The 25,204-nt window shown below is 35.1% G+C and overlaps 1 protein-coding gene across 1 annotated transcript in view; it reads right to left on the bottom strand.

The window, feature by feature from the left end:
• Positions 1–5,519: 5,519 nt before the first annotated feature.
• LOC113762420 (protein unc-13 homolog) overlaps positions 5,520–25,204 on the bottom strand; it is a 28,184-nt gene continuing 8,499 nt past the window's right edge. Inside the window, exons 10-26 of the mRNA XM_027305869.1 lie at positions 25,084–25,185; positions 24,404–24,634; positions 23,146–23,220; positions 22,941–23,021; positions 22,119–22,304; positions 21,869–22,024; positions 15,575–15,667; positions 14,231–14,302; positions 13,157–13,274; positions 10,434–10,612; positions 8,702–8,783; positions 8,408–8,512; positions 8,224–8,330; positions 7,312–7,389; positions 7,141–7,236; positions 6,860–6,955; positions 5,520–5,875 (exon numbers count right to left, since the gene is read on the bottom strand). Of these exons, the coding sequence (XP_027161670.1) occupies positions 5,702–5,875; positions 6,860–6,955; positions 7,141–7,236; positions 7,312–7,389; positions 8,224–8,330; positions 8,408–8,512; positions 8,702–8,783; positions 10,434–10,612; positions 13,157–13,274; positions 14,231–14,302; positions 15,575–15,667; positions 21,869–22,024; positions 22,119–22,304; positions 22,941–23,021; positions 23,146–23,220; positions 24,404–24,634; positions 25,084–25,185 (2,031 nt within the window). The 3' untranslated portion in view covers positions 5,520–5,701. The remainder of the gene's footprint in view (positions 5,876–6,859; positions 6,956–7,140; positions 7,237–7,311; positions 7,390–8,223; positions 8,331–8,407; positions 8,513–8,701; positions 8,784–10,433; positions 10,613–13,156; positions 13,275–14,230; positions 14,303–15,574; positions 15,668–21,868; positions 22,025–22,118; positions 22,305–22,940; positions 23,022–23,145; positions 23,221–24,403; positions 24,635–25,083; positions 25,186–25,204) is intronic.

Genomic DNA, 25,204 nt, shown 5'->3' on the forward strand with positions numbered 1-25,204 from the left:
CTTCAACCTTATCGTAAAGGCTGATTGTATTTTGCCCTTTTTCGACATGCTTGATAAGAAGTTTAGAAACTTCTTTATTTATATCTTGATAATTCATAATATCCATTACAGCGTTGAATGACGTTTGCAATTGAGAAATTTTCTCAGATAATTCCGAGACTTTATCTAAGAGAATAGTTTACTTATTCATTTGGCCTTCCATCTCTAGTGAGAAAATCTACAAGAGAATTCTCATCAGATTTTATTAGTTCAATTTCAATCGTAAACTCAAATAATGCCATTTGCCATCTAATTAAATCTTTTATTTTGAGGCAGAGGTTTAATATTATTTTTAATAAATGCTCTTACTTGAGAATTATCCGTTCGTAACTTGAATTTCTTGGGTAATAAAAAGTAGTAAAATTTATGACATCCTCTTATTACTGCAAATAATTCTTTTTCATTTGTGTGATATCTTTTTTCTGTATCTGAGAACATTCCAGATGTATATCTACATAATAGATTATTTTCTGTTTTTAAAACTGTACTCCAAACTTCTTTGAAAGCATCAGTTTCTAATATAAGATTATCTTCATCAGATGGTAAAGTTAAAAATGGTAAATTTTTACATTGCTTTTTTATTTTCTTTACTAGACTTACATGGTTTTCAAAGAATTCATATTTATTATTTTTCTTTAGCAATATTTGTAATTATTTTCTTTTATCCGCTAAGTTGCAGATAAAATCAGATGCATAATTTAATGTTCTTAAACATCTTTGCAATTGTTTTTTATCTTCTAATTTATCAAGAAATGCTTGTATTTTTTCTAAAATATGTGGTTGCATTTTTATTCTTTCACCATTTATTTCTAGTCATAAAAATTCAATTTCTTTTAATCATATTTTTTCTTCTTTTCTGATAATCCAATTTCATGTTTTAGACATAAATTAGAAAATATATTTAAATGTTCTAAATGTTCTTCTATTGAATCTGAGGCTATTAGAATATCATCAACACATACATATACGAAAGGATAATCTTTGAAGATTTTATCCATTTTTCTTTGATATATTTTGAGGGGCATTTTTTAATCCAAACGGTATAACTAACCATTCATATTATCCTTGAGGAGTACTAAATGTTGTGTATTTAATACTGTCAGAATGCATTTTTATTTGCCAAAAGCCACTTTTACAATCAAATTTAGAATATATATTTTTTCTTTTACTCATATTTATTAGAGTTTCTTTATGTGGTAAAAAGTATACATCAAATATGGTTTCACTATTTAATTATTTATAATTAACACCATTCTAGGTTTATTTCTTACTATTTCAGAATGGTTTCTTACCATAAATGCATGTGAAGAATGGGAAGAATTACTTTTTCTTATGAAAGGAATTTCTAATAATTCTTTAATTTATTTTTTGAATTCATCTTGATCAATAGGATTATATCTCATGGGTTTAACTCTAGTTATATCAATAGGATTCATCTTGATCAATTGAATTCTCTAATGATTGCATTTAGTACAAGTGGGAGATTGAAAGTATGTATGCCCTAAAAACAATCGTTTTTAGGAATTTTATATCTACTTGAACTATTTATACATTAATAAATGACATCTTTATCATATTGATCGTTTGTATATCTATACTTGTATGATAAAGTCCCTAGAATAAATTTGATCAATGAAATCATAAAGTGTTACGATGGTGATATTCATTTGATAAAATATAAAGTTTATTCTTAAATATCTCTAGTCAAAGTATTAACATAATTGAAACATTGTTCATACGGTTAGATTAGCATATACTATACCACTTCCATTAGGAAAATAGTATACCTCATCTATTGTGGTGTATGAGACATCTAATCTAATATATGGATGCTTGATAGAATGATCAAATTCAATAGATTGATCCACATAGCGATATCTCTAAAAAACGTTTTATGTAAGTGATCCTTTGACTTAAAATTATCATGGTACCTTGAGTATGGATAGTTATACCATATATTATATATTTACTTCCGTAAAAGAGAATGCTCAAAACATTAACATACATGTATATAATTGAAGTACAGAAAGGTAGTGAATAATCTTTAATGATTTACCACCTCTTGTGAAAAAGGACTTATCTCATTTATAGCTAGTTGTAAAAATATAACTCAAGAAATTTTTGTACTAAGTGAATGAGTCCAAAAAAGGTATTTTTAAATACTTGTTGTTTTGGGAATTATATTTTGACACAAAAATAGAACATTAATCATATAATGGAATTGGCACGACTAATTCCATGATTAATGTGAGATAAGTATAGTAAAAAGATATTAATTACATGGTAAACATTCATTAAAAGATGCAGTAATCCACTTGACTTTTCTCATTACATGGGTGGTTATGATTCATTGCTAGATGCCAATTTTGATATATAAGAATGAGTTGATTGATTAGTTGAATCAATAATAAATTAAAGGAGTTTTAATTTATCTAGTTCTTGTTATTAGGAAGTATGACTCATTCTTATTGTCAACATATTTGAGAATCTAATGGGTCCCATACATTAAGAACTTCTTTAGTTGGATTAAATGAATTTCAAGTGGGAACTTGAAGCTGTCAAAATGTTGAGTCAAGCCTTGTTCTACATCAATACATTATTGGTGAACCACCCAGTAATTCTTAACTCATTGGAAGGGTTCGCTCTTGTTAGGCGTGCCCGCGTCTAACTTGATCATATTCTTTACTTTTAGTCTTTTCATAGTTGAGTCTTTTATCAATTGAATAAACTAATTCGATCAATGCTTGTTGGATTCGTTGGATAGTTAGTGTCATTTAAGTTGTTTGGGCCTTTTTCATATAGGGTAATAAAGTCGGCCAGCTTATATCAAAGTTGAGTTCTTAGTTGGTTAGTTAAGTAGTTAAGTCTTGACTTGTTTGGATTTGTACTTTGGCTATAAATAGCCTTACTATAACTTTGAAAAGTTAGACATCGATGAATAAAATTTGAGAATTTTCTCTTTCTTGTTCCTTTGATATAAAGTGAGTGTGTCTCCTTCGTTTTCAAGTTTGGCTTAGCAATCAATGACTATGATTGATTGTGGCGTCTTTCTACCTATACCGAAGTTCACATTCTTTTGAAGGTGTTAGGTTGAGATAGTATCAATAGATTCGCATTTTTGATGATTTATCGGGTTAAGGTTTTCTATCTAGTTATTCTATAACCTGGTCAAGATAAATCCTTCTGCTGCTTGTGTAAATCGATTCTTCAAAAGTGGGAGATTGGAGATTCGAATTCACATCAGGACTTGAAAAATAAGTTTTATAACTTATAGTTTAATTTGTGAGACAAATTAATCTTGAAGGACTTATAGTGGAAATGAGTTTAATTCTTCCAAATATAAATGTTGTATTAAAATAAGAAAGTTGAATTCTATTGGAAACTGGTTTCAAGTTTCCATAAGGGTATGGACAACCTATTTATCTATAAATACTCATTAAACTTTTGCTAGTAAGACTAATCAATACACAAATTATCTTATGAGATTTTTGAAAAAAATCTTGAGAGTAAAATATCCAAAATTCGTCCATAAAATAAGGAAAAAAACCACATCTCTTATTTTTCTCATAGGGCTAGTTTTTTATGATGAAAATTTTGGATTTTTCTCAATCAATTTTTCGGAGGTATCCTAACAATAGCTAACACTAATCTAATTCGACTTTGAAGATTTTGGTTAAAGGGTTCGTGTGGATCACCATTAAAAACCGAACACTTGAATGACTAAGTGAATTTCTCGTCTTTCTCTGCATCAAACGCTCCTACTATTCGCGTATTTCTTCGTTGATTGAGGTAATACATTTGAACACCTTTTTTAATTGCATATGTTTTTATCAAAACTGAAGATCCTTTAACGAATTAAAATTAAATTTTTTCACTGTTTTTATCTTAATGATTCTTTACATATACTGCAAACAAACTATTGCATTCCAGTAGGGAGAGGGATGAGTTGAAAGGCACCGCGGGATAGAAATAAGGCGGGGGATGGGACAGGGGCAAAATATTTCTCCCCGCCTTAAAATGAGGCAGGGCAACATACACTCGTCCCATCCCCCACCCCGTCCCCCGCATACAATAAAAAATATATATATCTATATATATAAATATATCCTATATATATATATATAGGATATGAACATACCACCATTTGTTTTTATTTGTTTTGATTATGCTAACTATCCATGGTCAGTTATACCGCCTGAGCTACCAAACTAACTTGTTTTTACATTTCATTTATATTTTGTTTATACATGGCTGGTTCAACCGCCTATACTAACTAGTGGCAGTCCGACTGCAACCCACTTCCTAACTCTTATGCTTTCATTTTACTTTATTTTCTTGGTTAAAGGGGCTAACCCCTCGTCCCGTCTGGTATCAAAGCCCTAAATTTCTCAAAGTTGCACCCTTACTTACAAGTACAACGCTGGTCAGTGCTAACTGCCACATCGCCACAACAACTGAAGAAATTTCTTGGACTATTGTTGATTTGTTTCCAAGGCCCCCCCTCCCCCAAAGACTAAGCTATCCAATTCCAACCTGTTTTGCTCCTAACCCTTTATTATCTTAATCAGTTCCTTTTCTCGACACTGAATGTAACTTGACTTATTGTACTTTATTTCCATCTTGACAGTTATTTAACGTTGTTTACAATTGTATTATTGTAAGAGAATATTTATGACAAGTTAGTACTGCAGGAGAAATGGAGCGGGAGCGGGGACGGGGGCGGGGCGAGGGATTGGGCGGGGGACAGGGGTGGGGGATCCTTCTCCCGCACCAACCCTGCCCCATTGCCACCCCTAGGTACGAGGAGGGGGAAGTGTAAAAAGAGTTTTCAAATTCAAAACCTTCTACTTACCCTAATTAAACAAAAAAGAAAAAAAAGAAAAAACTGTTGCATTTATACTTGTGAAGATAACATTTAAAAGGCCGACACTAAACATTCTAAAGCTAAACCATCGAAAGTCAAAGATCCACTGATAGATATGATGTCAATAGAAAAGATTAATGTTTCACATTCCACTCGCCTTTGTACCTTGAGCTTGAACTGGGATGGAGATCAAATTGACTTAATCTTTCCCGACCAGCCAGCTAAGAAAATGTTACTCGATCATGACTCTGTAATGCCTTAGGTCATTGGTCCTCCCATCTAAGTCAATTTCCAAGGACCACCCTCGTTGACTGCCCTCGAAATTAAAATACACAAAAAGCATCCACATTAACGTTAGACAATTGAAGAACCATCACAAATTTTTTCAAGAGCACATGCATTACACGTAAAGATCCTGGTACTGCTGACGACAGCTGACAGTTAAAATGCAGAACAGTTCGAAAGCTTATGAAGCATTCCTAATAACTGGCAATAGGGAAAGAGAAAATGGGGGTCATAGGATTGTACAAGACATCACCATGTCTTGTTGCTGAAACATAGATTAAGACAAATACCCATTACGCTTTTACATGAACTCTTCTATAGTACAACTGCAGAGAAAAAACAAATAAACAACTAAATAAACGAGTTGAAGGGTGCCAGAAGGAAAGAGCGATTGTGGGGTAGAATATTTAATACTGTAGAACAATTAGATATACTACAGTTCTTAGCAAAGCCTACAAGGTACAAAATGAATTATTAACTCCACTTGAAATTTTTGAGAAAAATAGCATCTGTCTAAGTGGCAGATTTTGGTATCCTGTAATGTTTCTTGAGGAACTGAGAAGCTTCTGAATCACCCCTATGACACAAAATCCTCAGGAGGGTTTTCGTATCTGCACCCAATTTGCTCCTGCCACCCTGCAGCTCTAATTCACTTGCAGATTTTAAGTCCTCGATCAACTCCCGCGTCTGCAATTCATGAAAATGATGAACACAGAATTCTATTAGACAAGGAGAATCAGCAAGAAGTTGATAAAATAGCCTAACTTGACTTTTCCTTTTTTTTTTGGGTGAGGGAACTTAACCACATTTGGCTTGAGCAGACAGTACTTGTAGTTCATTTTTTGAACTCAACACTAATAACCTTGAAAAGGAATAAGTTTCATTAAGAAAAGGAAACTTTATTTTTACACCATACAGCATAGCGAAGTAGTTGAATTATTCATGTCGACCTTGCAATGGTATATTCTTTTCACAAGATTCCAACTTCCAGTCTTTAGACAATCAAAGGACCTAAATTTCTTATTAGTCCAAACAATTGAACGCAACTGTCTCCTACTAACTAAGGGAAAAAGAATCTCTGGATCTTATGTCTGATTGTTATTGTAAAACCCATATCTTGTAAAAGAATTTCAATGAGGTACATAAAGAAAAGATTATGCACTAGAGCATAAAACAAGGAATCAAGTGACACCCATTCTTCCGCATTATGAAACTCCATGGATTATGTGATTTTGGATTCCCACAAAACCTTGGTTCCCAGACAGCATGAATGAAAAGATGTTTGAAATTTACACTCTGAAAAGTTAAATTTCTTGTGCTAAAAGTCTCTTATTTTATGATCTTTGAGAAGGTACATAGCTAAAGTATAGGAAGATGATAGACAATTCAAGGAACTTCCATTAGCAATATTATCTATAGTACTTTGAAGTCCAAGAATCTTGCAAAATTCCAAATCTCAGGAAAAATAGAAAACTGATAAAAATTGACCAACACGGAAATCAAATTTCATCTTATGAATTTGTAGCTACTTTTTCCTGCTCTTAGTGTATTGACTTCACAACAAGCTTTATGATTAATTATGGAGACATCAGATAATTCTTTATTATGACTGACAAAATTGAATGGATTTTAGCAGCATTCTTTACTACACAAGGTCCTGCTAGAGCTAACCTCATAACCAAGCAACTTTATCACCTGCCGTACGCCAGCTACTTGATTTTCAACTCCTCCACGAGGAAGCCCATCTCCACCAGAGATGAAAAACTCCTACAAGATAAATAAGCTCAGTTGGAGAATAGGCAGCCAAAATTGCTTATTTTTCTCAATTAAATGTTCCATCTATCTATCCTTGAAACAGCGAAAATGTTGTAATACAAGTGAACACATATATGTCCATTTTTTTATTAGCCAAAGACAACTCCTCCATTTGAATCAAAATTTTCCTTTATCACCTTTAAGACCTCTACATCTTCCTCCAATAACTTAGCATCAGCAAGGGTAAAAATGCGTGATGGGCCTCCATCCAAAATGACGCGGAGTAAGCCATCCTGATGCAAGGAAATTAAAAATAAATTAAAAAATTTCAGCATTTAAAGATGAAAGTGAAAGGATTTAGCACATACCAGTGAGGCTTGGAGGAGACCTGTTACAACACGATCTCGGAGTTGCTCCACAATTATATCACAAAGTTGATTGAGTACCTGCAGATGGAAAGTAGATGTATTCACATATGTTTGACATAATTATATTATCTATTAATGACAAACAAGTACTACTACGTACACATTTTCTTGCAAATATGACGTACACATTTTCTTGCAAATATGACAAACTTCATTCTACTGTGCAGAGAAGGTAAAAAATTACTGAAGTTTGAAGGCTGAGCAGAAATTGTCACGACAGACAGCAATTATCAACAAAAAGATGTTTAGATTCATGCTTCACCATACAACTGGAAGTGGGACAAGATAATAAAACAAGGCTTTGAATAGTTTTGAATATCATTGCATGTGGGGAAATTAAAAGACATATCAGGCCAAGTTGAGAACAGATCCATGTATCTCAAGAAATTTCTACATAAAACAGGGTATGCCTAGAAAAATCACTCCATTGCAGTCCAAATACCACAAGTAGACAGACTACGTACACTAGAATGACTTAGTCTGGCAACTAAACACGAGTTCAGCAATCAAGACGGGAATTAGCCTGATTTTCAAAAGTTCCTTTAGACTAGCTATATTTTGCAGTTCATACACTATTGGTTTAGGCACGACAAAAGATAAGTTGGATTCACAATGAAATGGCCATTCTTTTAATAGTCTAAGCTATATGGGAAAAGGGTTCTATTGAAGGACTCACAGAGATATGAAAGGTAATTTGCAAAATCCATTGCTATATCAAAGGAGAAAGAGAGAGATGGTCAAATTCTTCAAATAACTCATATGGCCAAACATTCATTGGTCCTTTTCCATTTTCATTTCATCTGCTGATCCTACATATCAATAGGAAATAGCACAACAGAGACAAGGGCATACCAAATCCAGTTGATCAATCAATGTTTCAAACCTACACTGAGAAACAGTTGGCTTATAAAGATTGTCAATAAAAGACTCTCTGAGGTCCCAAAAAATTATTTTAGTTCCTGCAAAAATAGGAAACAACAAATAAGACTACAGTCTACAAAGTGTGGGTCATAACCAAAAGCACCAAGATGCTCACCAGTGAACTCACAAACTCGGTTAATAGCAGCATTTATATCTTTTCTACTGCCATCAAAAGTCTCTTTCTGTGTGGAACTTCTTAAATTTTCTTCTGTAGGTCTCCCTACCATGCCAAACCAAACATAAGCATAAATTGCAAAAGAAAAACAGAAGCAGCAGTATGCATTTGTAGCAATTGCAGAATACACAAGGTCTGTAAGCCAGAAAGGTTGTTTAATAAACCTAACAATTCTGTCATCTGATAAAACCACTGATTAAAAGTACGAAGAGAAGTCTAATAAGAAATACTCACTTATTGACTTATCATGGTAGTTTTTCCTTGTCCATCTCTCCCAAATGCTATCTTCCAACTTATTCAGTTGGCTAATTGCATACTATGGACAGTGAAAAAATCAGATACTGTAACTGATTAGGATTATTGGAGAGTAAGGGAAAACAAAATCAGAATTATAAGGACAAGCAGAAGAGCAGCACAGGCAGTAGCAGAAAACAAACTTGGAATAAATGTCCAATTAGGTAGCAGTTTCCTCATGCTAGATTGGATCTTCATGAAAAATCATCTACAAAAGGAATTTACCAGGTGCTTTCTGAAGTCTTAACAGTGGCAAGCCTAAGCATCTTATCAGGACATAAATGTACACAACTCGCAGCTCTGAACATATGGCTTTACTTCAACTTAGGTTGACATCTTGGCAAGTTTACCAATCTCAATTTTTTCCTTTTTTTTTTTTGTTTGGTTCCAAACAAAAAAAGTTGAACTTAATTAGCAGAAATTGTTTTTTATTTCACAAGCTTTACCGACATACACTAAACTCTACTAATTGGGGACTAAATAACAGTGCCATTAAGAGTTTCAATAACGTGCTGCACCCATATCAATTTCCCCCATTCAATGACAAAGATATATTGATGAAGTTACTGAAATTGATGCTACCTGTCATCTTATAAACCAAGAATGTATTGATCGAGTCACATTACCAAATTCATAACAATTTGTAGACTATATATGAGGAGAGATGGGGTTAATTTTAGAAGTTTGTTGCTCATGAGCAATCAGGTAAAACTGTTGAGAGCAATTGCTTAGCAAGGAATCCCCAGTATGGATACATGGCATGTGGCTGTCTTGGAATAAGGGATCTGAGTTTTCTTGTCTTTTACTTGGTTCCATGGCTTACCAAAACTTGAAAATAATTGGACAAAATTTTCTGCAAATAATTGGACAAAAACTGATATGTAGTTAGACTAATATGCCACATATCATTAAATGGAACAATCTGAAGTTCTAGTCAGAATTGAATCGAGGACCTTTTACTCCCTGAACCTCAAAATTGGCAGCTTTAAATCACTGGATTAAGACCTTTTGGGCTGGGAACTCCGGTATAAAATATCTTGACATACTCAAATGATGTCACAAACTATTTGACCCTTGTACTCTAAGGACCTCAACCTTGGCTGCCCTTCACAACAATATCAAGACCTCCTTGGGATGAGACTTATAACCTCTTGACAATGTCGCTAGTTGTCACTTATTTCCATTGTTATTGTAAATTTGAATCGTTTTCGAGGAGTATAAAAATTTTACTTCGGGAGATCTCTAGGCTTTTCTGCAAAGCAAACTCCTTTTTAATTTTTATTTTTTGAAAGATCTAGATTCGAAATTTATCTTTTAATGTAAATTTCCACAAAGCAAAAAGACCAATTCATGGTTTGGATTAGACTCAATATATGAAGCAAGAGCAAGAACATGCAGAACCAAGGATTGATTGCTTGGAGGAATTTTACTAGGAAACAATAAATTACTGTACAATGTAGGGAAAGATATACATTACAATGTAATAGCAGTTGATAATCATGGTGAAGGATACAAATAGACTATTACAAAATTTTTAGGACAGGGTGTAGATTATAAGCCAAATGTGTCTTGTAGGCCATTAAAAACTGCGGCAGGTTTTATCCCAGAAGATAACAAAGAACATGACAAAGTGGAAAACAAGGCTAGAAGAAGAGGTGTTCCTGGAACTCACGTAAAGTGTATTCAACTGAACACAAACCGTTGGTGTTGTCAAAGCACTATAATCAGTCGACCTTTTCACATCAGGTTGCCTTGGATCCCTCAGTTCCTTTTTTACTAGTGCCTTAATTCCACCTTCTTTAGAGTAACGTGTAAGAATCGGCACAGGAGGAATAACATCTTCTTTCTTGGCTGCAAGGGCAAGATAGTAACAATAACCATGATGGCAAAGATATAAACACAGACAAGAATAACAAAATTGGTCTTAAGAATTGTATGGATAATATAACATTAAATTCAGAAGCTTAATAATCAGAGCAAAAATGGATAAAATATTGCAACATGCTTAAAGATCATTTTGCTTCAGTTCAATGAACAGAAATAAGGGTGATATGGAAGTCATAGCCCGGAAATCTTCTGTAAATTCATCCCCAAACAATTCAGCTGGAGACAACTACAGAGGCTTTTTTTAATCCATCCTTCTGTGCACATGCAAATCCATAATCTTCAGCATAAACAATTGGACAAAGGGCATCCTGGTCTGCTGAAATCGATCATAACTTAAAAGCCAAGATAGTTTTAGTAGCTTCTTGACACTACATTGTTATCTTATATTGAAAACAAAAACTCTTATCTTATGACGCTAATGTATTGCAAATGTTATAGTCACAAATGTCAACAAAGGAGAAACATGAATTTAGGTAGTTACGAAATAACTTTCAACTACAGTCTAGGTGGCAAAAATCAATGCATTTTTTGATATAAGATCCAATTGGCAGCTATCAAAAAGTTCAACTTCCAACTAAAGCCAATTGGCAACAAAAGGAGTGGCCCAGGATCTAATTAATTTAGCTGGAAATCGTTGCGAAACCATTGTGGGGCATATTGTCCCTTTACAGCCTCTCTCACACTTGACTTCGTACTGGCCACAGCCATTGAAATTTGAAGCGGGCTCATGAAACATTGTTGACAACATAGGGCTTGAGGGTATGGGTGATTGAAGCTCTAGAACTCCTCTAGGCCTGTAAGAAAGAATCGAGACATGGTGAACTATAAGAGGGTTGATGAATAAATCCCTCAAATACCATAACTAGGGGTGGGCACGGGTCGGGTACCCGTCCCTAACATGATTTGGCTGATCCGACCCTGATATATCGGATCAGCCATTTTGCGACTCTAACCCGCTCCTAATGTCTTCGGGTACCCAAAAAAAAGGGGCAAATCATAGGGTACCCACCCCTAAAAAAAAAACTATTTTCCAATAAAAAAATTGCTTTTCACTTAATATCAACATGTTTTCCAATAAAAAAACTGCTTTCCAATTAATATTGGTAAAGATATTGTAATCAAAATCCATACATCACCATTCTCACACATTTCATCCAATAATCAAACCGATCTCATAAATTTAGTACATATTAGAATTATAATATCTAATAGACAAAATGAAGTTTCATGATAATTTTGAGTACATCACCATTCTCATACATTTCATCCTTCTACAACATAACAAACACAAGGATAATAAGTATTTGGCAACTTTCCCAGCTTCCTTAAGGATGTTATGGTACAAGACTGTATCCCAAATGAGTCAATTGTGGAATCAAGTCCGAAAAAGAATTGAACAGAGCTAATAATTTTTGGAGAAAGTATAACCAAAATAATCTTGAAAATTTTTCCCCAACTTGCTTACATCTTTGGAATAGACCTTATGGCATTAAAGGTGATGAAAAAGAAAAATAAATTTCTTGCACTAAAATAAAGGAGACAAATTTAAGAGACATAATTGCAATAAAATAAATAAACAAATGAAAGACACAAATGTTTTAATTATCTAGTTAACAGAAAATTGGAGCTCCAAACACAAATCTTTGATTGAATTGATGAAAAATTTGCAGGAAAGATCGATGGAGGTAGAATAAAAATGAAAAAGGATGAAAGGGATGAACAATTTTTATGATAGAGTTTCACAAAATTTTCTTTGTTTTGTTCATTTGGTTCAGGTTTCACCAAGAATATTCGCTTTTTTTAGACAAGATGAGGAGAGGCGGATCATATGGGATTAGAATATGAGGTTGTGTGCCAATAATGAGCCCTAATTTTTTAATATTTATATAATATACCCTGCAGGTTGAGTACCCACCGATTTTTATTTTCCTGATCCGTATCCGTATCCGTCTTTTGCGGGTTACCCAACCCGCATCTGCCCCGCTAAGAAAAATCAGATCGGATATCCTATTTTTCGGATTGGATCGGGTTTATCGGGTTTTTGGATCGGCGGGTTTTTGTGCCCACCCCTAACCGTAACAAAGAACTTGGGTATCCATCTCAAAACCAATTGGTGATGACTGAAGTTGCCTTATTAATTTAGCTGAAAACCCTTGGAAACCAATGTGGGACATTTTGTCTCTCAACAGCAGCAACAGCAGAAGAAACTAATTAGTGGTGGGTGTCCAACAGTGGTGAGGTCATAATTAGCAGCACTGATGTAGATTAGGTATGATTCTAGAGGTACCCAAACCCTGGAGAAGAAAGAGGGAACAGTAACTAGGGTGGTATTGGGTGCTACTGAATTAGGGATAGATTTTCATACCTAAGGCTATTGTAAAACTAGAAATGTTTAACAATTTAAAATTTGCAATTCGTGGAAGAAAGAATTAGGACAAAAAAATCTGCACAACTGTGCAAAACATTCTCTTAAAATATGTACATCCACTTCAATGTGTTGGATTATACCTAGTTGATTCACCACACTCCTTGCATACACTTGAAATGCATTGTCAATGCCACGAAGGAGGCTGCTTAGTTCACTAGACCTCATTGGGACTTTCAGAGCAAAAAATTGATCAACTGTCTGCAATACAAGAAGAAAGTAATTGGTTTTCAGTATCTGATCTGTTAGGATATAACCAAAGATGTATGTAGTAAAGCATATTAAATGACTAATGGGAGAGAAAGTCTGAGATAGCTGAAATCTTCAAATTCTACTGCTCTGTGGGCCTTAAAATGACCACATACTTTTGTTCAATGAGGCACAGCAATCAGAGTTCTGGTTAAACAAGGCACATTGCTGAAAGAAGTTTAAGACTTTGAGCCTAGAGTGGCTACCCATGTCTTGACAAAGAAAACAGTAATTGTATCTATTATTCCAATGGAAAAGCAAGTCTAGTTAGCAATTTGCTTTATGTTTGGGCAATGACTCATTTCATGCAGTGTACTAAACAAATTTCAGCTGTGTCTAATTTCTTTTTTATACTTGCAATTGCTACAGATAAAAATTTTCTAATCATTTGAAGAGTTGATTATTGCAGGCCTTGTTGCTTTTCATTTGTGCTTTTGTTGTTCATTCGTAAATTATCAGGCCTTTGTGTTTCTTGTGTGTATAGTACCCGATGAAGAAAAGTAAAAACTGTGGAAAATCAAACTTAATCTGCAGTGCCAAAATGAAGCCATTTTGTTTACCAGAAGCCAATTAAAGCTTCTATTCTCTCGGGAAACTGTAAATTGCAGTGATCTCAAAGAAAAACGGCGAAGGAGCCTTGCAGCTATCTTGATGCTGGAAAAAGGATGTGTATAAATGTAAATTTGTCAAGGTATTAAAGGATTTGTATAACCTAACATTGAAAGAAAAAAGCATATCCCCTTTTGTCCATTCTGTGCCTGGCAAGTACAACTCATAGTATCCGTTCTCAATTTCTTATCATATCAAACTACAAAATCCAGCTAATAACAGGAAAGTGCTCCATGTTGGTAATGGAGGAGTAGACAAGAGGAGACTATCTACATAAATAAAGGATGACAAGAGGGAACCTCTTCCACAATTCTGTAGACTTCAACAATTGAACTTCCATGCCTTTGTTGAGGTGACACAGGGACCCATCTCTGAAGAAATCTTAAAGAAAATTACTCCACACAAAGTAGAAACTTCAGGAAAAGAAAGCGGCTAACAGAAATAAACAGTTCATAAACAAAAGCAAATCTTTAGGGGAGTATTTGATACATTTATCTTTGGTTTCCCTGTCAATGCTTAAGAACCATTATGAACAAAACCAAGAAAAACAAAATAAATAGGGGATTGTTGCTTGAGCATTGATTTTAATGTCTTCAATGAGATCCCTTCCCCAAATTTTAGTGACAAACATCTTAAAGCATTGAATGAAATTGTTTGTTAATTGGGGGATTGTTTCACAAGTATTGAAATTAATCCCCAATGAAATCCCTGCTCCAAATTTTTCTCACGAACTCTGTATTTTCCTTCTGTATGCATGTATACAAACCAATAGGATCATTATGACTACCTAGTCCCACCCCTCTGATCGCACCCTCTCCAGACGTCCAGCTATTTCTCCCTAACCACCTTCCCCTGGAGTTTGTCAAAGCCTCTCTTCCACCCCATTCCAAGCTCCAACTTCCCCCTCCCAAGTACCCTGCTAGACCAAATCACAGCCTCCAGAGTCTCCCTCCCTCCTTGTCACCAATCCCTCTTCAGACACCAAATTGTGATCTTTTCCTCTACTCCCTCAAGATCACTTACAAAGCTTTTCGCTCATAATCTTGAGATATGGAAAGAAAGTTCTCACCAAAGATTTTCTACTGCCAACTTTGCCCAAAAAAAGATAGAAGAACAAATTACTATTAACTCATGAATCCAAAACAAATTACCATTATCTCTTGAATCCAATATTTCCTTATTTCCTTAACTTTCAACCAAAAGGAAAAGGAAAGAATCTTCTCTTTTCGGTGATGAAAAAAATTTTTTAGGCTTTTTTTTTTTAAGTTAATGCGAGGACTCCCAACCTTACAAGGGGGTAGGGGCTGATCATATGTTTAGTAACACTGATAAAAATGCACCTAAATAATAACTCCCATATGACATATGTCAATAAAAGTTTCAAGAATGGAAATCTGCATCTCTATGTTAATTGCCCTTATTGACATAAATTAACACCATTTTTTCCCTGGCCAAGGAGGAGCATCAGCCAGAACCACAGTTTTTCAAAATCAACTACCAACACTTGATAAAGCCAAACATTTGGCTTAAACATCACACTTTGTCCCCTTACCTGCTTACAAGTTATGACTAAACATGAAGTAGACAGCATGAATCCAACAAATGCATCTTTTAGAAAAGGAGACAGACTATAAATGGATCACCTCTTGTTCAATAGCACGCTCAACCCAACTTAAAATTCTCCCAAGTTGCGAATTCACCCATCTCAGCACCAGTGTCCCAGATATAGTCTCGATCTGGACAGAGTAAAGGAAACCATATCAAACAGTCAAAAGACAAGACTGCAGAAGATCAATAACCACAACATGGAAAAGAAGTTTGCTCATATGGGAAAGCATCAGAAGCAACATTCTTTCAAGCAACCATTAAGAACACAGAATAAACATCAAATGGGAACAGAAAAGGCCACAAGTACATTTTTTCCCTTTATATGTACTGATGTCTGGATATGCTCAAAAAATTGTGCAAATACGGTATGCAATTAAAAACTGAAGTAGCCAATTTTTTTGACTAAGTAGTCAAGCACAATTGATTAGGAACAGATGATGCTATAAGCCGAAGATCATATTACACTCAGTTGACTATCAAATCATGCCTCTAATACTGACAAGTCATTAGCAGCTGTTAAGAGAATATAAGTATTCTTGTAGATAATAAATTAGTAAGGGTATTCTTGTAAATAGTTTGTTAAGTTTGTACTTCTATAAATACTAGTTGGTCACTCATAATATACTGACTAGATGTTTTCCTCCCAAAATACCTGTTAACATGGTATCAGAGCCAGGTTCTAGGATTAGGGTTAAACATCTAGCAAAGTACTGTTCACGCTGTTACTGTTCACGCGCAGTACTGTTCACGCATACTGTTCCACGCTGTTACTGTTCATGCATACTGTACACGCGCACTGTTCATCTCGAGTTTTGACCCTTTCTTTGGTTTAAAGTGCTATTCGCTATGGTTGAAAGGTTTATTAATGCGGTTACCACTGACCAAGTTGAATCGAGTTCCCAGAAGACTGTTACTATATCCGAGAAAGATTATGTTAAATTTCTACAGTACCAAACTACAAATCACGCATCTCTTCCCTCTGCTTCTTTAGCACAAAAAGGTAATGACTCATGGATTATTGATTCCGGGGCTACTGATCATATGTCAGGTACCTCTAAAAACTTTTCTAATTTTCAAGAGTCTGCTTCCTTTCCTCATGTTACTTTAACTGATGGATCTACCACTAAAGTTAAAGGACTAGGCACTGTAGAAATTAATCCATCTCTTCTGCTGTCTTCTGTTCTTTACGTACCCGATTTGCCCTTTAATCTAATGTCTGTTAGTAAGCTCACTAAATTTCTACAGTGTTCAATTACTTTTTCTCCTGATTCTGTTGTCATTCAGGATTTGAAAACAAAGAGGATGATTGGTGGAGGGCATGAGCATAATGGTCTTTATTTTCTCAACTCTAATAGTCCGATTGCATGTTCTGCTACTGTTTCTCCTCTTGAAATTCACTGTCATTTGGGTCATCCGTCTCTACAAAATTTGAAAAAGTTAGTTCCTACTTTGAGTCAGTTGTCTTCGTTAGAATGTGAGTCTTGTCAGTTTGGGAAGCATCATCGTGTTTCTTTTGCTCCTAGAGTCAATAAACGGGTTTCTGAACCCTTTTTGTTAGTTCATTCTGATGTTTGGGGTCCTAGTCGAGTCACTTCAAAGTTAGGTTTTAAATATTTTGTAATCTTTGTTGATGATTTTTCAAGAGTTACATGGCTTTATTTAATGAAAGATCGTTCAGAACTATATTCCATTTTTTGTGCATTTGTTACAGAAATAAAGAATCAATTTGGTGTGCCTGTACGTATACTTCGCAGTGATAATGCGAAAGAATATTTTTCCACTCCTTTTAATACCTTTATGACTAAATCTAGTATTATTCATCAGTTCTCTTGTCCTCACACTCCACAACAGAATGGAGTTGCTGAAAGAAAAATTGGACATTTAATCGAAATTGCTCGAACATTGTTGTTGCACATGAATGTGCCCAAACAATTTTGGAGTGATGCAGTTCTAACTGCATGTTATTTAATTAATCGCATGCCATCTAATATTCTTGGAGGTCAATTACCTCACTCCATTCTTTTTCCTCATGAACCTGTGTTTAAATTACCTCCTCGTATTTTTGGATGTGTGTGCTTTGTTCATCAGCTTACTCCCGGGGTGGATAAATTAGATTCTCGTGCTATTAAGTGTATTTTCTTAGGATACGCACGAGCGCAAAAAGGGTATAGATGTTACAGTCCAGTTTTAAATCGATTTTTTACTTGTGCTGATGTTACTTTCTTTGAATCTACTCCATATTTTATCAAACACAGTATGCCTTGTGAGTTAGACCAGTGTCCCTCTTTTTCTTCTCCTGTTTTACCAGTCCCTTCCCCTTTATTACCTGAGTTATCTAGTCCACCAGATTCCATAGCTCGATTATCTCGTCCTCATCTTCAAGTTTACTCTCGTCGTTCCATGGTTGAGAAAGTTCCTGATATGCCACGCACTTCACCAATTAACTCTCAATCTTCAAATCCAGGTATGACGCCCTCCTCTGAGTTAGATCTTCCTATTGCTTTACGCAAAGGTAAGAGACATTGTACTTCCCATCCTATTTCTAATTTTGTTTCTTATTCTCGTCTCTCTATGTCATATTCTTCTTTTGTTGCTTCCCTTGATTCTATCTCCATTCCTAAGTCTATTACCTATGCTCTTAATCATCCTGGTTGGAGATTAGCTATGCAAGAAGAGATGTCTGCTTTGGAACAAAATGGTACTTGGGATCTTGTCCCTCGTCCTTCAGGTAAGCCTGTTGTTGGTTGTAAATGGGTGTACACTATAAAAGTGCAGCCTAATGGTTCTATTGATAGATTGAAGGCTCGTCTGGTAGCTAGAGGATTTACTCAGGTGTATGGAGTAGACTACTTAGAAACATTTTCTCCTGTTGCAAAGATTACCTCTGTTCGTCTTCTTATCTCTTTGGCAGCAACTTATAATTGGCCATTGCATCAGTTGGATGTGAAAAATGCATTTCTGCATGGAGATTTGGAAGAAGAGGTATATATGGAACAACCTCCTGGATTTGTTGTTCAGGGGGAGAATCCGCGGTTGGTTTGTCGTTTGAAAAAATCCTTATATGGATTGAAACAGTCTCCGAGGGCTTGGTTTGGCCGGTTTAGTAGTGTTGTCATGGAGTTCGGTCTGACAAGATGTGGAGTAGATCACTCTGTATTTTATCGGCATTCTAATGCTGGTAAAATTTTATTAGTTGTTTATGTGGATGATATTGTGATTACAGGTGATGATGTTGTGGGGATCCAGAAACTTAAATCCAATCTGCAGGCAAACTTTCAGACAAAGGATTTAGGTCATCTACAGTATTTTCTGGGTATTGAGGTAGCTCGGTCTAAATATGGGATTTATTTATGTCAAAGAAAATATGTACTCGATATGTTGAGTGAAGTTGGGATGTTAGGTTGCCGACCTGTGGATACTCCTATGGATCCCAATGTGAAATTAGCAAGGAGATCAAGGTGCATTACTTGATGATCCTAAGCAATATCGAAGACTTGTGGGTAAATTAAATTATCTCACTGTAACGAGACCTGACATTTCGTTTGCAGTGAGTGTTGTGAGTCAATTTCTTGATACCCCTCGTACTAGTCATTGGGATGCTGTTATACGGATTCTCAGGTATCTTAAGAGTGCTCCTGGAAAAGGGTTGCTGTATCAAAATCATGGACACACTGATATTGAAGGATATAGTGATGCAGATTGGGCTGGTTCTGCCTCAGATCGAAGATCGACCACAGGATATTGTGTATTTGTTGGTGGTAATTTAGTGTCGTGGAAGAGTAAGAAGCAAACAGTTGTCTCCAGATCAAGTGCAGAATCTGAATACCGCGCTATGGCTCACACTGTGTGAGTTGGTTTGGTTGAAGAGCATGTTACTTGAAATTGGGTTTGAGCATAAACAGCCTATGAATTTAGTGTGTGATAATCAGGCAGCTGTTCATATTGCGTCTAATCCAGTGTTTCATGAAAGGACAAAACATATTGAAGTTGATTGTCATTTCATTCGAGAGAAATTGCTTGACGGAGTCATCAAGACATCTCATGTACCGTCTGTAGATCAATTGGCTGATGTGTTTACCAAGAGTTTAGGGGGTTCTAGGGTGAAATACATTTGTAACAAGTTGGGTGCTTATGATATATATGCTCCAACTTGAGGGGGAATGTTAAGAGAATATAAGTATTCTTGTAGGTAATAAATTAGTAAGGGTATTCTTGTAAATAGTTTATTAGGTTTGTACTCCTATAAATACTAGTTGGTCACTCATAATACAGTGACTAGATGTTTTCCTCCCAAAATACCTGTTAACAGCAGCAAATTCAGCATCAGTTCATGACATGCACATAGGCATTAACTACATACTAGCTATCCTTATTCACAAAAGCAATTGTTTGGAAAACCCTACTGCATAGTTTTGATGAAAACGAAAAGGCTTCAATACAAGCTCTTTCACAACATAGAACACTTATTTTTTATACAGAATACCATATTTTTATAAAAAGTAACAATGTGAATGGAAAACAACAAAAGCAACACACAGAGTACTCGGGAACCTGTACCAGGAAACAGCAATCTCCCTACTCATCTGAATTCCTTAGTCTAAATTCAAACATTTAACTACAATAGATGTGGACATCATTTTCTAAATTGCCCATTGCATTCAACAGAGAGCATTTGTGTGATTTACAGCAATCACTCATCTGAAATCATATCATCTGACCTACAGTTTTTGCATACCAATAGCAAAACAAAGAGCCAACCAAACAGAGGCATCAAAGTCCTTGAGTTGCCTGAGATGCTATCCAAATAGAATTATGTTTATCAGCATATATTACCAAAATTTTGGACAACTAGACAAGTCACGTGACTCTGAATTACATACTCAGACTCTACAATTTTTTGTTCAGATCTCAAAAGGTTATTGTTACTCTCTCCGTCTTGTCTTATTTGTCACGGTCAACTTTGTACACAGTTCAAGACATTTGATGCTTGACCAACTAGCAATAAACTCTTTCCATGATAGCACCTAGATTTATATTCAAACTTCATTAGTTTCTTCTGAATTTTTTAACTATTAGAGTATTAAATGTTGGAATTTGATTCTAATGCTCTTTTTAAAAATTTTTGCTTTTGACATTTTAAATTTTAGAAAGCTCTGTTAGAGTATTAATAAAACATGACATCATTGCTCTTTTAGGAAAAGGTACAAAAGGTAACAGGGGGAAGCTGGTCCTTCTTTATTTCCTTTTCAGACCATGACAAATAATTTGGTACATCACCAAAATAAAAACCATAGCTAATGAAATGGGACAGAGGGAGAAGAATGTTTTAGAGAACAAGCATTGCTACTTCAGTGCACAATGAATGCATGTGTCCTTTATCAATTAATTTCATTTTTCTTTTTAATTATGAAGGTAAGAGGGTGTTTCTAATTTTTAATATAAAACAAGAAGATTTTTGAATGATGTACTTAAGCTTTAAGTGGAATTGATGCTTTTAATAATATGAAGTCAGCAAAGGGTTTAATTTGTTCAATTAAAGCAATCTTCAGTTGCTTTACCTAGTAGCAAGTGCCTCCAACAATAGAATTACATATTTCTGGAATTGTGATTAAAGGAGTATTTGGTTATCCACTTCATATTTAAATAGCACTATGAATTATCTTATCCAGATGAAATCTTTACTGCAGTGGGACTCCCGTTTAGATTGAATGTGGTAGGAATATACTGAATAGGAAAGGGCTTTGTCCAAAAAGTAATTGGCCCCCTTGTTTCCCAACTGTTTGCTAGGATAGGAAAGCTCGTCCACTTTAGTGCACAAGGTTGACGGGCATGACTTGTAATCTTCTTTTTTGTTTTTTTTTGGAGGAATGGGTTGGGGGGGAAAGGGGGGGGGGGCATTTAGTGAATAAAATTTTCGGAACATAGCTTACATTTTACAAATATATAACGAGAAATTTCCAATTCTACAGGCAACAATATAATAAGTTTGAAAAGTGAAAATCCATGACTAGTGCCCTCCCACCCTCACCCACAAAAGAAAAGGTACCTCTGCCTCATACCAAGCATTCAAAGGCTGAGCTACTAATTGCGAGTATTTAAACCCTGAAAAAGTACTACAACTCTATGAAGCTGCCTTTCAAAACTTCAGAAATGAGAACTTAAGAGCAACAGTAATCAAACTTGTCCACTTAAAGGTTTTGGCTTTTAGCTCAAGACTACATCTTGAGTTCTTTTAGTATGGAAACAAAATCCTATCAGATAGTAAAACACCAAAATACTAATCAAACCAGAAGAATTTTACTACTACTTCGCTGAAACAACATACTTACCTTGTATAAATTTAGTTTCTTGCAATACATTTCTCCAGTTTCTTCGTTGCAGTTTGACATGATGACTTCTATTACATACTGCTCAAGGCTATTAGCAGCAGGAAATACAGCTACAGTATCTTCAGTGAGATGTTCAACACTATCGAGAAATGGTTTCTGAAGAAAGTAATTGTTAAGCCTCTGTGGTTCCAGATGCATAAAGATATATGCTACCATAGAACATTCATATACTAACTATGCATCAGCTTACCAATTTGATTCCAAAAAGCTTGTGAATGAGAGAGGCAGAAACAGCAGTTGCATTTGAGTGCCTCTGAGATAGGATAGGCATATACATAGTTGCATCTTTTTTCAAAAGTTTCTTTGTTTGCTCTGCAAGTGATGCCAACGGATGCTCGTGTGTTACATCAGACATCGTCTCAACATCCTTAATTATCTGCATAAAAAGTGACAACAGACAATTTTGTTTGGTACCAGCCAATTAGAGGGCATTCTTCAGTGCACTATTTTTCTGATTCCAAACAAAGCCAGACTGTCATATAAAAGTCATGTGCAAATAAACCTGACTCAAAGGCTGTTTGATCACTCATCAAGTGTTGAAACCAAAAAATGAAAGAGGGAAACACTACGCTGGTGAAATACCAATGGGTATTGGCATCTCTTAAATTCATAAATTTCTCTTGAAACATGCCTCTATTTTCTCTTTAAACATGCCTCCAATTTTCACTTATCGACAAATGTAGAACGTGCAAAGCAATGATTTCCATAAATTTCCATTCTTTAGACTTTCAGCCGTAATAACTTCCTTGTTCAGAAGTCGGCCAGTGTGTTCCCTTCTTTCAAGCAATTTGAAGCAACATCCTAGTGCCTAGCTGATTTTCTGCTATAACCTATCATCCCATTGTGGCCTCAAACAGGATACAGAAGGGAACCATACAAACGACCAGGGTCCTTAACTTTAGGATGGCCAAAACCCACCCATTAATCCCATCTCCCAAAAAAGAAAGGAAATAAAGAAAACAACCCGACTGAAGAAACCAGACATATTTCAGCTGAAAATTGAACAACTCACCCTCACATATGCACTTTTAATGGATGACAAAACATATGATTCTATCTGCTCAGTATCTGCGACAGGTCCAGTGTACATTGCCTGCAGGAAGTGCCAAAAAATTGTCAAGTGCTTCTAGATCCAACAGGTTGTATTTGCAACATAAAACTGTTCTTCAGCTGATTAATTTTGAACTCAATCTTTGAGAAACATCGTGGACAAATACCATTTCAGGTTCTTCACAAAGAAGTCTTCGAACAACCATTGCTGCAACTAATACACTCTCCATCATTGCTGTGGCCTAAAAGGTAGAATACAAATGTAAGTTTTTTTTTTCAGCAGTGAAAATAAGAGCATCTGAAAATGCATAGAGAAAGAAAAGCACTTTTCCAAAAAGAAGATTAGAAATTAAATACAACAAGAACAAACATTCTAAAAGTCTAATTGTGATTGAATAAGATTAACGAGAAATGTCAATACATGCATCAGACCTGGAATAAAGAGTTAAGATAGGAGATAGAGAATTTAATCCTAAAAAGCTGTCACTTTTTCTCCATTGAATGTAAATCATTTCAAATTGACAATGATCACACTTTGTTTACCTCGAACGTTAAATGTTTTTCTGAATAGAAAATAAAAATGGTCAATCAGTGCTTCAGCTTCAATAGGTGGTAACTAATACTCAGAAAACAACTTCTCTGTTCTTGATATATCATTTTCCTCTTTTCTTTCTACAGTATGGAAGAAGGTAGCAAGTCTCATGTTTTTTTTATAGTCCTAAATGAAATTCCAAAATTGGATCAAAAGACCAACCATATTTTAAGAACCAGTCAGAAAACCCAGAAGAATTGTTTAGTTGCTAATGCTTCAAACAGTGAAAGCACCTGCTCAAGCAACAACTATCACAAAGCATACGAACATAATGTTGATAATTGCTGATGAAACAAAGATATCAGAACTATCAAATTTTTCTTATCACGTTCCTGACAGCTGGTATTAAATCTGAAATCCAATTTGTCATTGTATTCTTAAATATGAAAGAGATACAACTAAAATTAATCATCAAAAGAAATTATAGATTAACTTTTCAACCAGTATATGCCATAAATGAGGCATGATACTTGCTTTAATTTCAGTTAGAACCAGATCTTCTAAATCCCATCAAAAGCCTTCTCCCCCACCCCCTCTCTTCTGCAATTAAAAGAGACATGCTGCTTTACTGCTTTTTGCATCTATTAAATTATTTTAAACCTACTTTGAAGGTGTACAGTCATCAAAAGAAAACTTTATACTAGCAAATGTTCCAGACCCTGAAGCTTCTGCAAAAACATAGAGAAGAAAAAATATAAAATAAAGATTAATCGTTTATGCCAACTTGTCATTTAGAACTTCATTGACAATATGAATAGATGAATAGGCACATTGGTTACACAAACAAAAAAGAAAAAGAATGATGTGAAGGATCAAATGATTTATTAGCACACCTCAGTATAATGATGATGGTAATCTCCGAGATGCTTATCAGTCCATTTCTGGATTGGTAGTAAGAAAGATTGTAAAAACGTCATCTCTTGAACTCCATTCTCACTTTCAACTCTTCCAAGCAAACTTTTCAAGTGCAACCTCTCCTGTGATCCTCGCTGCTCCTTCAAAGGGATTTTCTTCAATTGTTCAATAGAATGTTGCAACAACCCTCGCTCGCCCGTGAGAACAAACTGTAATGCACAATGAGGTGTTTTAGACATTATGGAAACAAAACACTTTTACAAGTTACTAAGCAACATCTTTTCAGGAGGGTGTCAGGACCAATCAATCAAGGGTAATAAAAAGCACTGATGTACAAAAGCGGAAATGATTAACAAAAAGACAAAGGAATTTGCTACAAACTTGTCATAAGAAGTTAATGATATATTCAACAATATAATCCTGTTTTTATCATGCATTAAATGATTTGCAAAATAACTTGCATTGTGAAAGCTCATAGATGACAACGGCCCAACAACTGCTTTTGTACTTCACTAGCAAAACAGGAAAGAAAGAGCTAAATCCATCTTATGCATGATCAACAATTTGATGGACAAAAAATTAGTGGTTAACCATTTGGCCAAGATGCAAATGACTATTCAAGGCCTTGCACTAAGGAAAGAATGTTTAGTTTAAAAACCTGACGAAACAACACCCATGCATAGCAAGTATAATGGATGGTTTCTGTGATTCCCAGAATTCGCCAAGTGGACTTCAAAAGCTCCAAGATTTCTTCCACTTCCTGAAGACAAGATAATGCA

This window comes from Coffea eugenioides, chromosome 2 (genome assembly GCF_003713205.1).
Source record: "Coffea eugenioides isolate CCC68of chromosome 2, Ceug_1.0, whole genome shotgun sequence".
Classification (NCBI taxonomy): Eukaryota; Viridiplantae; Streptophyta; class Magnoliopsida; order Gentianales; family Rubiaceae; genus Coffea; species Coffea eugenioides.